The sequence below is a fragment of the Mixophyes fleayi genome, chromosome 1 (assembly GCF_038048845.1).
Source record: "Mixophyes fleayi isolate aMixFle1 chromosome 1, aMixFle1.hap1, whole genome shotgun sequence".
In the NCBI taxonomy this organism is placed as follows: Eukaryota; Metazoa; Chordata; class Amphibia; order Anura; family Limnodynastidae; genus Mixophyes; species Mixophyes fleayi.
This window is the reverse complement of record NC_134402.1, coordinates 353761636-353777695: the sequence shown is the minus strand read 5'-3', so window position 1 is coordinate 353777695 and position 16060 is coordinate 353761636. Positions and strand designations below refer to the sequence as shown.

General features: G+C 39.9%; 1 protein-coding gene across 16 annotated transcripts in view; it reads right to left on the bottom strand.

Moving 5' to 3' along the window:
- Positions 1-16060, bottom strand: part of NCOR2 (nuclear receptor corepressor 2) — a 285729-nt gene that overhangs the window by 30671 nt on the left and 238998 nt on the right. For 14 of the 16 annotated variants that reach the window (XM_075177047.1, XM_075177100.1, XM_075177115.1 and 11 more), the window contains 9 exons: positions 15605-15696; positions 15366-15520; positions 13856-14001; positions 13149-13238; positions 10567-10838; positions 6923-7271; positions 3937-4164; positions 1912-2160; positions 842-985 (listed from right to left, as the gene is read on the bottom strand). In XM_075177047.1, the coding sequence (XP_075033148.1) occupies positions 842-985; positions 1912-2160; positions 3937-4164; positions 6923-7271; positions 10567-10838; positions 13149-13238; positions 13856-14001; positions 15366-15520; positions 15605-15696 (1725 nt within the window). Of the gene's footprint in view, positions 1-841; positions 986-1911; positions 2161-3936; positions 4165-6922; positions 7272-10566; positions 10839-13148; positions 13239-13855; positions 14006-15365; positions 15521-15604; positions 15697-16060 lie in introns of all 16 variants that reach the window. The other 2 variants (XM_075177056.1, XM_075177072.1) reach the window with 2 other exon arrangements.

The window sequence follows — 16060 nt, the reverse complement described above, 5'->3', positions numbered from 1 at the left end:
AAGTCCAGTACAGCAAAAATACTCCAATATTATTCCCCCCCCCCCCCCCCCCGCCAATAAATCTGTGCCACCTATGAAGGGACCAACTGTCTAGCACTGTGAACCTTTTTCCTACTACCACTTGTCTGATTCAGACGGACAGCGTTGTGGCCAATACCACTGCTCCATGGACTACCAATTTATGGAGGTGTCAACAACAAAACTGTGTTCACCACTGCAAGAGAAGCCTACAGCGCTGAACCTTTGCAGCTGGTCATCGCTGGACCAAGGATAAGTAAAATTTTGAAAAAGGTTAGTTTCGGACTGAGTTATCCAATAAAACTGTACATTTTAAGTATGGTCACTCGCATATGAAGCAAATAGAAACAGAGAATTTGGAGCACTGTATTGGGCCTTTTAGAACTCAAAAAATGCAAACACAACAGATCTCCTTTCGGTATCTGACTAATCCAATAAAATACTAAAAGTACGCCACACTAAAAGGGGGTATACAATTTGCATGTAAATGTTTTCTAAACCGCACTTGGAAAAGAAAAGAATACTTCAACATGCTGATGTTATCTACTAGCAAAGCATGCTGGGGCTTGTAGTTTCACAGCACCTGGAGTGTCACAGGTTAGCCATCACTGGTATAAGGCGTGGATAAACCACAGTTTACTGTGGCAAATATAAGCTTAGTGCAGAATGTGCCAGTGTGCCACTACGTAATAAAAGTTGCTGAAATTCAGCGCGACTGCATAAACCAATGTCTGTCACATAGATGCCTAGTGTGTGACTGTTGTATCTGTGTATCTTACAACAGAGAGAGGTCCCAAGGACCCAAATAACTTCATACTGGTACCTGGGGAGAGTGGGGAGCTACTTAGTCGGTTGCCGAATGTTTGTGGCCCTCCGGAAATGTAGGTTATGCGGTCCATGGTGGCCGCAGGGGAGCCTGCAGACTGAGGTATGAGCATGTGTGGCACTTGAGACAGGTCTATGATTCCTGAGTGGTAAAAGAGGACACTGGACATCAGTTACTGTTCTGCTGAAGTTACCCTGTTCACTATTAATGAAGTACAGTCAGTATAATCTCTTATCATTAAAAGAAATATTAAATGCAACAGCAAATTGCATCTAATTTGACTTTAATATTTAATACATTTCCTGAACCTGACATCTGTTGGCCATTTAATTATCACACAGCTTTCATCTCCACGTACACAGAACACTGACTTTAGTGTGCCAGCCTTAAAATGAAGTTCTTTGGTGTATCAAGCTGTACATCAATATAGTGATACTGCAATACACAACCACACATATCAATCTGGTCTACAGGTAGAAATTAAACTCAAACTGGGGCATCAATCACAGGAAAATTAAACTAAAGAAATGGTCCTAAAAAGGCATCATCTGGTATTTGACATTTTCATTAGGACCAAGAGCATAGCAATACTTGTGTTTTTGTTCAGTTTTTATAGAACTGGTCTCACCACTCATCTACAAGTCGATTGTAAAAGTTTGTCTATGTTAACAGTAAAACCAGTAATCTGTAAAACCTGATGGAATAATGTGACAATGTACCTCAGCTACAACCTATACTTTAAGCATGTTTTTTGTCTCAACCAGGGAGCACGCTAATAAAAGTACAATATGGACATATGATACAATAGATGGAAAAAGGTTAAAAGTAAAATCTACCCTAGTGTATATAAGATTTGAATAATTAACAAATAGGCAATATTCTCTGACTAAATAAAATGTCCTCCCCATCTATTTTCTTGGAAACTACAACATGCTCTTTAAGCACATTTCACAGCTATCACATAACCAACTACAGGGAGTATGCCTTCTAAGAAGTTCTACAATAAACTGTGTCTTCAGAAGGATTGCTATGGACAGAGATCTAAGGGACAGACATTCAGTGCATACTTCGAGGACCTGCTGTATAGTTGAGAGCCATTGTAGGGTCCCTCGATTGCAGCCCACGCAACATATCAGCCCTCTGCGCCATGGCAGTCGTTGGATTATGGTGCATATGCTGGGAGGTGATGTAGTCATTGATGATTGTCTGGCGGTTCTCCATGGCTGCGGTATCGGGGTATCCACGAATGAGGTATGGCGGATATAAGTGAGGGTAAGCTGGATTTGGGGTCAAGTGTCTGGGCAAGTAGTAGGCAGCTGCAAAAAAGATAACAATATTGCATTCATCACAATTTACAAATTATCTAATACAACAAGAGAGACACCCTTAACCCTACCAGGTCAATAGAGACATTTTGAAGAGATGGAGAGAGACCTATAGATACACACATTTTTGTATAGTAATAATTATATATAATATATATTTCTCACACACATGTATATAGTTATATTTCACACACATATATACATACATACATACATACATACATACACACATACATACTGTGACAATCACTGGAAGGAGGCTAAATGACAGAGGTATGTGTCCCAGGCTCCCAGCATTGTGTACGTTAAAACACCAGGGAGAAAGTGTAGATGTGTAGGAAAAGCTTCCCACAGAGTGTTTCTATGTGATAACAAAACATAGTAAGGGTCCCTGGTGTTCTATATGGAGAAAGTGAGGGTTGGGCTCCATACATAAGGCCCAGTCCGGGTCTACTGGCCTGCCAGTCTCTAAACAGGCTGATCAAGAGATGCACCTGTGAGGTGCCTGTGAAAAAACAGCTAGAATATGCAAGGATTGTCTCAGACCTGGGGAGGAGGTGAGTTGCCTCCTGAGACACTCTGCTGCAGTGAGCAACATGTTGTAGTTCTGAGAGAGGGTCTTGCTAAAATGTATTAGCTAGTAGCCAGACGGCTAGGATTTTGTTTATATTTTGTTTTGTTTACAAGCTGGTAAATCAACTGGCTGTGGCTGTTATCCTGAAACCTATGAACTTGTGTGGTTTACTGCTGCTATTCACCGCATCTTTCCCAAGGAGAGAGTACCTATTCCTCTGATTATACTACAGTATATACACACACACACTTACTTTCAGCAGTATATAATATGACAGTGCTAAGCAACATTTAAATAAGCTAACTTAAGAACCAAAACACAATGTGTATAATTTCTGAGGTCCTCTTTCCTGTTGAATGGGATGCCTCCTATTGCCAAAGCCATAACCGGACAGATGCAGGTCTGCTGCATATAATAGTTTAGATTAGTGTACTATGATATGGGAAAAAAAGATATATCCTTAATGCGCCATGCTCAGCACATTTCAGTGAAAAAGCAAATTTGACATGTGATATGGTGGAAAGGGACATCTTCAATGTTCTGTAAAAATGAATTTTGAGACTTAAAGTTACTCATACTAGCGCGTATAATCTATGCCTCTTGCACATGATACTATGAAAACCTAGCAACATAGCATGCGCAGAATGGGAAAAAGTAAAGTCTGGTGCTCCCTGTATTATCCATATTGTGGTAACCACAATGCAATTACAGAATTGAATATAACTATCGGCTTCAGCATATGCTCGCATGCAGTCCAGCAAGATCCTTCAACAGAAGTCCTCTCTGCACTGGTAGATAATACCACCCTTACTCTCCTCTACTGGCTGAATCAGTCCAGACACACAGTCTGGCAGCCTGAGCTGACTATCAGTATGTTACCTGCTAACTCTGTATAAGAAAATGTAATGCCCATTTACTAGAGCCTTGAAACCCAAGAAGAACCTTGAGATCAGGACAGACAAGTGGCATTCCAACCCGTTGGTTAAAGGGCCTGTAATTTTCGTGTTTGTTGTCCAACAGATGAAATGCATGAATACAAATCAGTTTTTTTGGCTTGACCAGCATTACTGTGCTTGGGAATAATAGGGTAAATATAAGCAGGATCAGCATATGTACTTATTACAAATGCAGGAGATGATTGTCCAGTAAATTGAAATCAGTAGAAATCTGAGAAGTAGATCCCAATACTATACCTGCTTCCAGTGGAATCCCTCTGGAAATGGCTGCTGGGTCAAATGCTAAGGGAATGTGACCTCTATAGAGCTCAGCCTGGCTGACACCACGCAACAAGTGCTCATAGGAGGACATTGCATGGATATGTTCAGGGACTGTTGTGTGAGGTGACTTGGAACTGGAAATGTCTCTTGGATTAGGGGTGCTCTTCCTTTCTTGAGTCACAGATTTTCCAGAACTTATGCCTCCTTGGAGGGTAGGGAGGGAAGAAAAAAAAAAAAAAAAGAAATTAAAAGAGATCATTCAAAATGATTTAGCATAGTGAGCTTTCCAATACTGTAAACTTTTGTAGTTTTCATTTCAAAATAAATTGTGCGTAGCACTGAACCAGTGATCTAATTCTGCCGCTTTGCTGTGTCCAATAGACTTAGCTCAATGCTCGGAATTTTTCTCCCCCTCCAATCCCATGTCAAACTCCCATCGTCCAACTAACATAGCTAGCTGCAGATGTAAACAATATATGACGACCCAGCTGCCTGTACGTAGTGTAAACAGCGTTATTTAAGCAGCATGCAGGTTTAACCTTCCGCACTGCAGCGTGAAAAAACGGACGAGTGTGCAAAGAACCACAGGTGTGCGGAGGGTACTATTTTAGAAACCCTTTTATAGCATGGTGGCTTAGTTGTTAGCACTTCTGCCTCACAGCACTGGGGTCATGAGTTCGATTCCCAACCATGGCCTTAACTGTGCGTTTGTATGTTCTCCCAGTGTTTGCGTGGGTTTTCTCCGGGTGCTCCGGTTTCCTCCCACAATCCAAAAACATACTGGTAGGTTAATTGGTTGCCAACAAATTGACCTTAGTCTGTCACTGTGTGTGTGTGTGTGTGTGTATGTTAGGGAATTTAGACTGTAAGCTCCAATGGGGCAGGGACTGATGTGAGCGAGTTCTCTGTACAGCACTGCGGAATTAGTGGTGCTATATAAATAAATGCTGATGATAGTAACTTTTCTGCTTTATAGCCATTATATTATACAACCAATGTTTATATGTATAAACTCCTGTAAATATCTGTATAAATAACGAATTCTTAAAAAGAGGATTTCTAGCCATCTAATGTCATCACTTCTGTTTTCATTAGGAAAACTTGCGAATTCCGAATGTAAATTATGGATATTAAAAAAAAACAAAAAAGCTTGGAAATCCTTTATAAAAGGTCACTGATCTCCTTGGTGAATTACAATATTCTTATTATTTATAGTAGAGCAGGGCCGTAACTAGGGCTGTGCAATAGGGGCGACCGCCAAGGGCGCAATGCTGAAGGGGGGCGCAATTTAGGAACATTTTCGGTTAATTTGGTTAAAATTGAGGGTTAGGGGGGCGGCATTTGTCTTTCTTGCCCCGGGCTCTAGAATTCTAAGTTACGGTTCTGCAGTAGAGAATATATTATCCCATAAAGTGCCTACTTCTGCATGTTCGGTACCACAGCCTGTAACAAGAAATAGTACTACACATACATGTAAGTTAGAGGTGCATGCAGAGTTCCCAGCATGGTGGACTGTTACATGTGTTCAGCTATAAATGAAGAGAAATGCTGCCATATGGATTGAATATTCCTATAACAGATAAATATTTCATCGGATTTACAAGCAGTTAATCTATGGTGAAGTCCACACTTTTCTGTGAACAAACAAGATCAACATTTTTTTGTAATGCTCTCTTGTGACAACGGCCTATCCCTTACCATGTACACTTCCATTTTTCTACAAACACCCCAACCCGTGTCTTTAGTACAAAATAACATGAACACCTTTCATTTTATATAGACATGTTCTGCTACAGATGTAACCATTTCTGATCAGATCTGTGAACTTTCATACAGTTTGGTTGAGTTGTAACGATGCATATTTGAAAGTTTTACACGAGGCAAACCACAAAAAAACACATTCCAGAGTTAATAAACAATAGCTGGCACAGTGCTGCCCACCCCCCAAGGTGTTTTGTGATGTTTCCAGAAAGACCCCAGACCTCTAATTAACTTAATAGGAACCCAAATACAAGTATGTCTCTGCAAGGTAGACGTATACTTAAAACCTGTGGCCCACTATAGACAATGATTTATCAGTGAGTGGGGAACAAAAGGAAATAAACAAGACAGAGCTTCCATTAAAATACAGTATTTCACATCAGAATCCAGTTTCAAAGAGACCAAACAGTAACAAAGTAAATATTTGATTTATGCCAATCAAAGTAACAGAAGAACCTAATGAACTTATTATGGATTAGGTCATGCAGGCATATAGTGAGCAAGTTGCTACTTTGGATATAAGATTAACTAGGGTGACACCATTCACTTTATAAATTACCCACCTTGTACTATAGGGATTTAAGATGACCTTTCACTGTGCTGTCCAATATTATATTGCTTTATCATATATTTATTACCATGTCCAATTTAAAATATTCAATGCAGTAACATTCCTTCTTACAGTGCAAACCAAGAACTTGCTCTAAACATCTACAAAATCAATAAAATCTGAATATTTATGTCAGCCCACTTCCAGGGGGAGTTGCTGGGCACATGGTGTAGCTGCCTATTTAAGACAACAAGAACTCTTCATAGAACTCCAAGTATACCCGAGGGATTGATCACTTGATGTGTATTTATACCTACTATTGTTTGGTACGCATATTAGCTAATTTTTTTGATTTGCAGTACGGTGTTTTAATACTACTGCACTATTAGGCACCTATCCCCTCCCTTCCTCTTTTTGTTTATAGAGCAAATGTAAGTTTAGGTCTATATTGAAACACTTTATTCTAACAATAATTTATTTTTTACAAGCAGTCCCTAGACTCATAGTTCAGCCGTTATAAATGTGGCTACAAGTAGCATTCTTCCACGGGAGTACACAAATTATGTTTCCCCTCACATTACACAAGTGTACGGTTATTTGTGAAAAATTTGGATTTAAAGTGAGCAGGTATAATAAAAATGTGACCTTTACCTTCATGTGGTCGCTGTGCAGACTCCCTTGTAGTGACAGGAGATCCTCTATTCAGATGGCTGCTGTATGGTGCCCCGTGGGACAATTGGTGATCCTCATAAGAGAGCGGACTGTGTCTGGGCTTCCCAGGGTCTGGTACAATCACAGGAGCGCCCCTCGATATTGAGCTCGAGCTAGATCTACTTTTCAGCAACATCTCATCATAGACTCGTTCCATAGTCCTGGGGTCTTGCAAGACCTCCATTGGGTGCATAGGGTGGTAAGGCCTACCAGTGCTTCCAATTATGGATCGTACATCATGCTTCTTGGAACTCACAGAAGAACCACTGTCATACTTTAATGGTGTACCCTGTACAGAAAAAGGAACACAATCATTGTCTTAATAGAAGTTCCCAAAAAGTGATATTTGGTTTCTGCATATACATTTGGTATGTTTATTGTCCACTTGCAACTTCTTTCACCCCCATAAACATATGAGCACTACAAGCACAGTGCAAAGGAGCAAATGATCCTCATTTAAAAAGAGGAAACTATTCTAACTATCCTTTTTATTCTATATTCAACACTGTAGATGATTAATTTCATCAGGAAATCTTCAAATTTGCATTAGGAATCTACAGGGTTTTTTTTATTTCCCTTCTGCTGTTTACACTGCGCTTGTGCTGTTCTTTTGTGACACTAAATGGTGATCTGTCGAGAGGCAGCTCTACATTCCAGGTAGTTACATTGATTTATTACCAGCGACCTAGCAGGACATGGTGGTGGGTGTATCACCTGTATCTCAGCAACAGTGGATATGACACAGACATTACTTCTCTTCTACTCTCTCCACATCCTTGCTAGTGCCTGCTTACATTAACATTGCAAAAGGGGTAAGATCCATTTATTATCCTTTTAATTATAAACATGTGTTGTTCACCACAGTCCATTACAAAATTGCTTATGGGGTATGGTAAACAGATTTCTAGCTTACTTGCTAATAAAACATAACATTAAATGCTCCATAAGTGTAAAAAGTCAGGTGCAGATATAGGACTCCCCTAGAAATGCACTGCACAATCGCTTTATGTTTGCATCCACTTACTACCTACATGCATTAACACTGCTTATAATGAATACATCACTTTGCACAAACTCTTGTCCATTTTGACCTTTTAACTTGCTTCTATTTAAGTCACCGTCAGGGCTTATTGACATTGGTGATCTGTTTGTTGTATGAAGTTTGGTGCATGCAATTAAATTCCCAATTGAGCCCAAAGTAACTTTATTTTCTTTCTTTCTTTTTTACTACAGGCATAACATTCCTTATGCTATGTACATGTTAAAAACCGGTGGCTTTTAACATAAAGGGGCATATTCAATTCCGATCCCGATTCGCGGGATCGCGCCGGAACGGCCGCGAACCTAATCCGCGGTACCGCAATAACGTGGATTTTCGTTCGCAGCTCATAGGTATTACCGGCAGTAATGCGCATTTTCCGTGGTAACGCGCGGATCGGAATTGAATATGCCCCTAAATCTTATGATTTTTAATCTGTAGCCTGCCTTTCTAGTTAATGCCAGTAGCACCTATATGCAAAGAGAGAGAGAGGACACATTCACAGGGCAGTCTAGGAAAGTCAAACCATAATCTAACTGTAGCACAGAAGGCCATCGCAGACAGATCAACTGAAGGGAGGGGGGGCTGGAGTCAACCAGATGAAACGTGGCATGAAAAAATGAAAAATGTAACTGTAAGCAATAAAATTGATAAACATGGCAGATTTGTGGCAAGGGCCACTGAACACCAGACTCGGGTATGAAGCATGGAAGTAAAAGACATGTATACGAGTGTTAACCTGACAGTCCTCTGCAGCTCTGTCAAAAACTACGAGCAGTTAAAGCCTCTTTCACATCTTTAGGACCGTGTCCTCATGGAAACTAATACAGGTCAAACGACCCTTGTGCATGAATCTTCCAATCCACAACACCACTAATGCCCCACACCCTATAGGGTCAGCCCGAAATTTATCTCCCTTTGAGCCGGACCTTCTAAAGAATGCAAGCAAGGTGGTTAAGATGGTGACTGGGAGGCAATAGGCTGGAGAAGGATGTCTTTATGAGATTGAGGCATTGCCCAATGTAGAGGCTTTAGAAGGCTGGTCCAAATTCTGACACAGAGTGCAGGTGGATAGCAATTGATCATCTCAACGTCTTATGGCTTTGGCTAGTTCTGCCATAATAAAAACAGACTGAACTGAAGCAGAAAAATGTGACATGAGCAGTGAAGTTTCAAAATCCACTGGTATATTATGTTGAAGGTGGACATCCCTTTAAAACGGTCTAATTGACAATTAAGAACAGAAAGCTTTAGAATGACCTTTTCTCCTTCGGTGTTCCTGTGAGGACACAGACTAAGTTCTACCCACAAAAACACCAGCAGTTTATCCTCTCCTACGGGCCAGCAGCATCAGCTTTTTTTTTTTGTTCACAAAAGCTATACAAATCGTTGCCCATGATATAGGTGAAAATTACATCTAAGCTTATGTAAGTACAGCCAAGTATCTGTGTTATTTGTGAAATGTATACAACATGTAAAAATGTGTGCTTTTAGGAAAGCATTACAGAAATTGGAAGGGTTCTTAACAAAGTAAACCTCAGTACTGCTTTAGGAGAGTTTATACTGGTATGAAGAGTTACCCCACAGTCACTGGAAAAGGTTTATAAACCGTATCCCGTAGGCTCGTTCTTGCATGTTATCTAAGTAAACGGCTGTGCTGTGTGGTTCCAGGGGCTGGCTCAGAGAACACATTCTTATGGAGAGATGCCCAGTGACTAACAACAACAACAACAAATCTGCCCGAGGACTTCCACACTCCAGAGCCAAGTGTGCTGGAGTGTGCAGTGATCTTTCACCCAGTCACAATGCGATTTCACAAGGCATCTATTTCCATAGACCGTGATAAGTGACACTTTCTCTAGATGCAGCCCTGCTAATAATGCAGAGTTCATATACATTTTGTGCTTTTATATTAAAATAAAACAAAAAAAAAAACTCAGCAAGAGAGAACCATGTCGTCTGCTTGTCTCAAAATCAGCATGCAATAAGTGTCATACAATTATCAACTCCCAACACTGTAACATCACGTGTTCCAGACACCTAGCACTGTGCAAAAACACAGAACACTTGGCAGGAACAGATATTAATATTTAATTTAAAAAACCCTTGTGCACAAATTTATATTTAAGGTCATTAAATGCCCGTAGTATCACATTTTCTTCTTTATTTGTACATTCACTCACTATAGATTTAATTTTACTGCAAAGCTTTGTCTGAGCTGTTAATCCTTTTCCACCCCATTATAGTTATTACAATGGAGCTGTACAACAAATTTATAATCACGGGTCAAATTGTCACTTTGTCTTTGTTATGTGTTTATCGTTGCTTTAGGTTATCCTCAATTGACATAGAAGTAACAGCTGACTTTGGAGGTCAGTATTACATGTATCATATGGCCTAATCACATTTGACAACTCATGCCTGAAACACACATGCATCAAATGCTTTTACCCAGCGATGAAATACATTGAACATTAAAAGGGTGCCACAAAGTGTACTTGTTATACAAACTATTGGGCGACCACTTGCACGGCTCACTACATACCTGTGTAATTGAACCTTCTTTATGAGGTCTCGGATTAACTTGAATCTCAGTGCTGTGCCTCATTTCTTCCCTAGGGATCTCATGAACAGATCTCCCAGCCTCCTTCACTGTGGCCACCATGTCCTCATGGGGCTTCAACTTGAGTGGGCCTTCATGCGTTCTGACTTTGTAGGCATCAGGTAGGCTTCGTGGTGAAGTGCTTTCTCTTTTGAGATGCTTAGCTTCTCTTCTGAGGTAGTCTTCTTGAGCCTCGATGTAGGAGCGAGGAATCCCTGAACAGAAAACACAAAGTCATTAAATATGGCATAAAATATGTGCAACATGTATGCATTTACAAACAAAAAGGTATCAAGGTAAAAAAAAGTCACTTTGTAACATTGGGGCCACTTATCTCTTTCACTGTGGATGACAGGGCCTGTTCATCTGCAATCTCCAATTTTTCTCCCAGGCACAATGACACCAACAAGATCCTACATTGTTTTCTCAAACGTGGCATCGCCAAATTTGTGTGTATAGAGGGCAAAATTGTTAAAAACTGGATTTTTATACTTGCGTTAAATCCTTTTCTCCGGAGTCCATTGGGTTACATTGGATATAGAGGTTCAGCTGGAGTTTGGGCCCTTTAAATTTTACTGCAATCTGAACTCCTACCCCTCTGCATACTCTGGGAATACTCAGTCATTTTTCTTTTAACAAAGCTCCAAAAAGTGAACATAGGAGGAACCAAATAAGACAAAGGAAGGAAACAATTCTTATCAACAACGAGAGCATAAAGGGTCCCTGTCTAGTGTCGCGCAATGGACTCTGAGTGAAAGATTTAACATAAGTATAAAAATCCCATTTTCTTTTCATCCTTATGGGGTACACTGAGGACGTCCCAATGCTGCCATTATTGGAAGGTTACTCTCAGAAGTTGCAGTGTGCAGCGCCATCCATCCAAAACTGGTCCACACATTCACTAAGCTTTCAGACTCTTTTTATGACATTTTTGCATCTAAATATGTCAAAGACCAGGTGGTCGCTTGATACTGCTGTGCAGCAGCACCCAGGAGGCACTCAACGATCTGGCAAAATGAAGCCCTACGCACTTCATGGGTCCTATGAACATAGAACCACAGTGTCCTAACAAGACACAGAGAATGAAGATAGCTCTCTTCTTCCGGAGACTTGTCACCGCTGATTTAGGTGGAACTTAAAGATCACCCGCTTTGTACCGAAAAGAAAACAGCAGCTAACTCCTGATGATCACTTAGTAAAAAAAACAAAAAACAAAAACAAAACTAGAGTATGCCAGCAAGCTGTGGGGTACGGAGGGGAGGAGTTCAGACTTTTAGAGGGAAATTTAAAGAGCCCAAACTCCAGCTGAGCCTCTATACCCAGTGTGCCCCATAATGATGAAAGAAATACAAGTTTTTTTTTTACACTGTGTAACCTTATCAGCACCAAATGCAAACCACAGTAGCTGATTATACTACAAAGTAGGCAAATACACAACACCCAAAGATATGTCCTCACTTACAGCAGGTGTCATTTGTATATGCAAAACTGACCTCAGGCGAACTGAAACCATTTGGTAATCTCTGTGACCAGGCTAAAATGTAACAAAATATTAAGCAGCAGGAATCTGCCTAGCTCACTGCATGTCCTCAGAACAAAAACACCATGTACCTGAGCAGTGTTCCTATTCTAGTGAAAGAGTTTTACCCATTCATTGCCACAGAAAAGGGATAACATTCTTTTTCGAACATCATTTATCCGAGTTAAATCCTTAAATGTACTTCTGATGCTTTAATTGCAAATAATTGCTACCATCTATACAATATCAACATAATCCATGCTCTCTTGAATGCAACCATTATATACAGTTTTTATATCATAATGGTGTCAGATGGACTTTATATAGGGGGTTAGAATCCCTTAATGTATCTAATGTTTTAGTTTGTGTCTTAGAGATTTTACAGAAACCCCATATTGAAACAGTGCTAAATACAGTAGCCTAAAACGCTACCAGATGAGTTACCACAAGTCAATACTGCTGCAGATCTCCTGAACGCCTGCCTAGAGGCTTTTCTACGCCTTGTTATCACGTAAGCTGTTTACAGTATTGTCCACAGTTATCATACATACTATTTACATCAAAAAATGTAAGCAACATTTAATGTTTTTTTCATAAAAACACTACACAAGAGTGAATAGGAGGAGAGGAAGTATAAGGAAAGATTTACAGAGGCGTTGCTAGCTGAAAAGGTTTGTAGGTAAGAATAGTCATTTTTAATTACAATGTTTCAACCCTACACTGTTAAGAGATATAACATAGAGGGGGGAATTCAATTCCCCCTGAAGTACCGCCATGTAAAAACTTTTACTGTTATTACGGTAATATTATCCCGTCTTTCTGCTCAACAGCTCCCTGAGCCGGCGTTCAAACTACCGTAATAACGGCATTTACGCACACTATTACCTTAATAACGGTAATAGTGTGCAGGACGCGTTACTTTTTCAAGTAACGCGGCCAATTGAATTCCCCCTACAATGACAGAATGGAACACCACTGAAGACACACACGTTATTGCCAGTATTACCCTGTGTTATGGAACCTCGGATATGCTGTGGCAGTTCCTTCATGCTGTGAGGACTTTGTCTGTCACACGGGATTGCTCTCCCCATTAAACCTGCACACAAACACAAAAACATCACTCACTTCATATTAAAGACCCAGATTTACCCAAAATCCTTAAGTCTGCAAGAAAATCCTATTTGTACTTGACATACAGTATTTCATACCACATTTCCCCTTTTGCATGTAGGAATAGAAGACTAGTGAGATTCACATAAAGCAAACTGATATACCTATATGTTATTTTGCACACTGCTTTGCAACGTGGAAGTGGGAGTATGAGTGTGTTGTCTGTGTGTAATGTGTCTGTAAAGGATGTTGTATAAAATCACAGAACAGAATAAGTAATGTTTTCAAATTAAAATACTTGAAATTAAGGGGAAAATGAGCTTTAAAAAAAATAAAGCACTTTCGTAACTGAAACAGAAAAAGAGAAAGGGTTAAATATTGTTGTTTTAATGAGACGCATCCATCACTGAAAATGACAACACAAATGAGTTAAGACACATGCTTCTGAGGGCAGATTTGTGTCCATCCTGCCATTCATACACCATTGTGGCAAAACTGTCCATATATATTTATTCAGAGCTGTTATGGTGGTCAGAGGGGACGTTACTGTAGTTATTTTTCAATATGACATATTACCCATAAAACAAAGTCTGTTACACCTACCCTCTATAGGGCAAGTTGGTAGCTCCCGAACCTGTAATCCTCTTGGGATCTGTCCTTCCATCATGTCATAAGTGCGTTTAGCAGCGCTTGCCTCTTGAGAGGACCCAACAGTCCGATTGTCCTCTTTGGAGGTTTGAGATGTTGAACTGCCTAAATAAGAATACAATATCAAATGGGCATGCTATTATCTATTCAATATTTGTCAAGCACAATATTGTAATCCAGTTCATTAAATTAAAACCTAGCCAAAAACGAATTATTGATATTCATGCCTTTATGCAAGATATGGTATATCTAGCACTCTTATTAAAAACTATTACACTCTCGCCAAGAAAAGGAAGTGCTTTGTTCTTCGTGTCAGTGACACTTTTTTCCCCCACAACTGCCTTATCCCACTACAGAACAGATTAGTAGGTAATTCTATGCATGGTAACCTCCTTCACCAGAACAGTGTAGAAAGATACTTCTGTAACAGTCTGTTTCTTGCTGGGTGAAAGCACAATAAGCATTTATAGCAGTAATTATTATTGTTTCCTTACATAAAAGAATAATGTTTATTAATACATTTGTAGGTCAACTAAACAAGGCTGAGACAATCTCAAAATACATACAATACCGTAACAAAATAAAGTCACTTCTTTGGGTGTGAATAATCATAATAATAGTCATGACCACCACAAAAGTCAAGTCTCATCTATACATGTCAAGTCTAGTATTATTACCCACTAATTTTTTTGAATTATACCATTACAAACAACCAGTTTCAATTATTTTAAACAGAATAAAATTAACAAAAGATTATTTTAAGTGTCGTAGAAAATAAAAATTTAAACTGAAAGAAGAACTCCATTCAAAGCTTCTCCCCATCCATGCTGCTCCCCATGTGGGGACCCCTTTACAACAGCTGCTTGAACAGAAGGAGCCACCATCCTCTCTACCCTGTCAAGAGCCTCCGAATAAAATTCTTAATGTTGTCAGGAAGGAAAGTACACAGAGAGCTGAGCAACTGACTGTCCGCTTTCAGTGCGCACTCCCTGTTAATAACCATTTGAATTTCACGCGGTGGCCCCTACCCTTAGGCATTGTGGGGCTCAAAAGACGGCAACTACAACTTCTGCTGAAGTGGCAAATTTTAGGGCAAGTGTCTCAGGGAAAGAAAACCCACAGCACCACTATCTTTCCTAAGCGAACGTGTCCCTGAAACGGTTTGAGATGGAATTCTTTACTCTGCAAAGTATTTATTACAAAAAATGTGTTGTTTTGATTGTGTGCATTTGCTCATGTATGTCGCTAATATTTATTGTGTTTCTCTCTGTGGACAGCGTCTAGTGAGTGACTAAACCACTTAATGGATATCATGTAGAATCTGACACCGGTAGGCTGCAGCATTTGCAAACTCATTACTTCCATAAGGACCACAATGGTCAATACTTGATCTAGAGTAACTCATTATGTCATAATGTTTTACACAGTCTTTAACAACAGCTCCAAGGAAAGGAAATCACCAGACTTGCCATCGAGGGACAGGATGTGGCCTTTCTTGCCTTTATAAATGACCTGACCTTTGGACAGCGGTTCCTCCCGCATTCTGTCTACCCTGCCTGGACTGTTTTCTCCCATGATCTTCGAAATGGTTCCTTTGTAAAGTACTTCTGCTGGAGTGCCCTAAAAGAGTGCAGAAATTTGTATAAGGACAAAAGCAAAACTGTGTTGTATCTGTGCCAAGCCTATACAACAGCAAAAACTCACATGTGTTATGGACCCTCTGTATGTTATTTGGGGATCTGGAGAAGGTCGGCTGCTTGGCAAACCTTTAATGAGACTTCCTCCTTGAGCAGACCCTGTAATACAAACAAATCAACACATTTTAGATTAGTAAACTCTATAAACATTAACCACTGTACTACTATCCCATAATGCTGCAGGACTTCACAAGAGAAGCCCAGCAGCAACCAAATCTGGTTTTGAAAGCAGGAATGGGGTGGACATGTCAGCCTGATCACCTGACCATACTGTGGTGTAAAAGTGTTACACCAGGGGAGATGTCACTGTAGCCCAGTGACAGATAGTACATTAATTCAGATTTTAGGGGTCCTTTAGAAGTGAAATCAGAAAAAAACATAAGTCACCTTTTAATGTAGGACCGCATCCAACATTGGCTTTTTGCTTGTCAAAAGACATTTATAGTATGAAACTTCACATTTT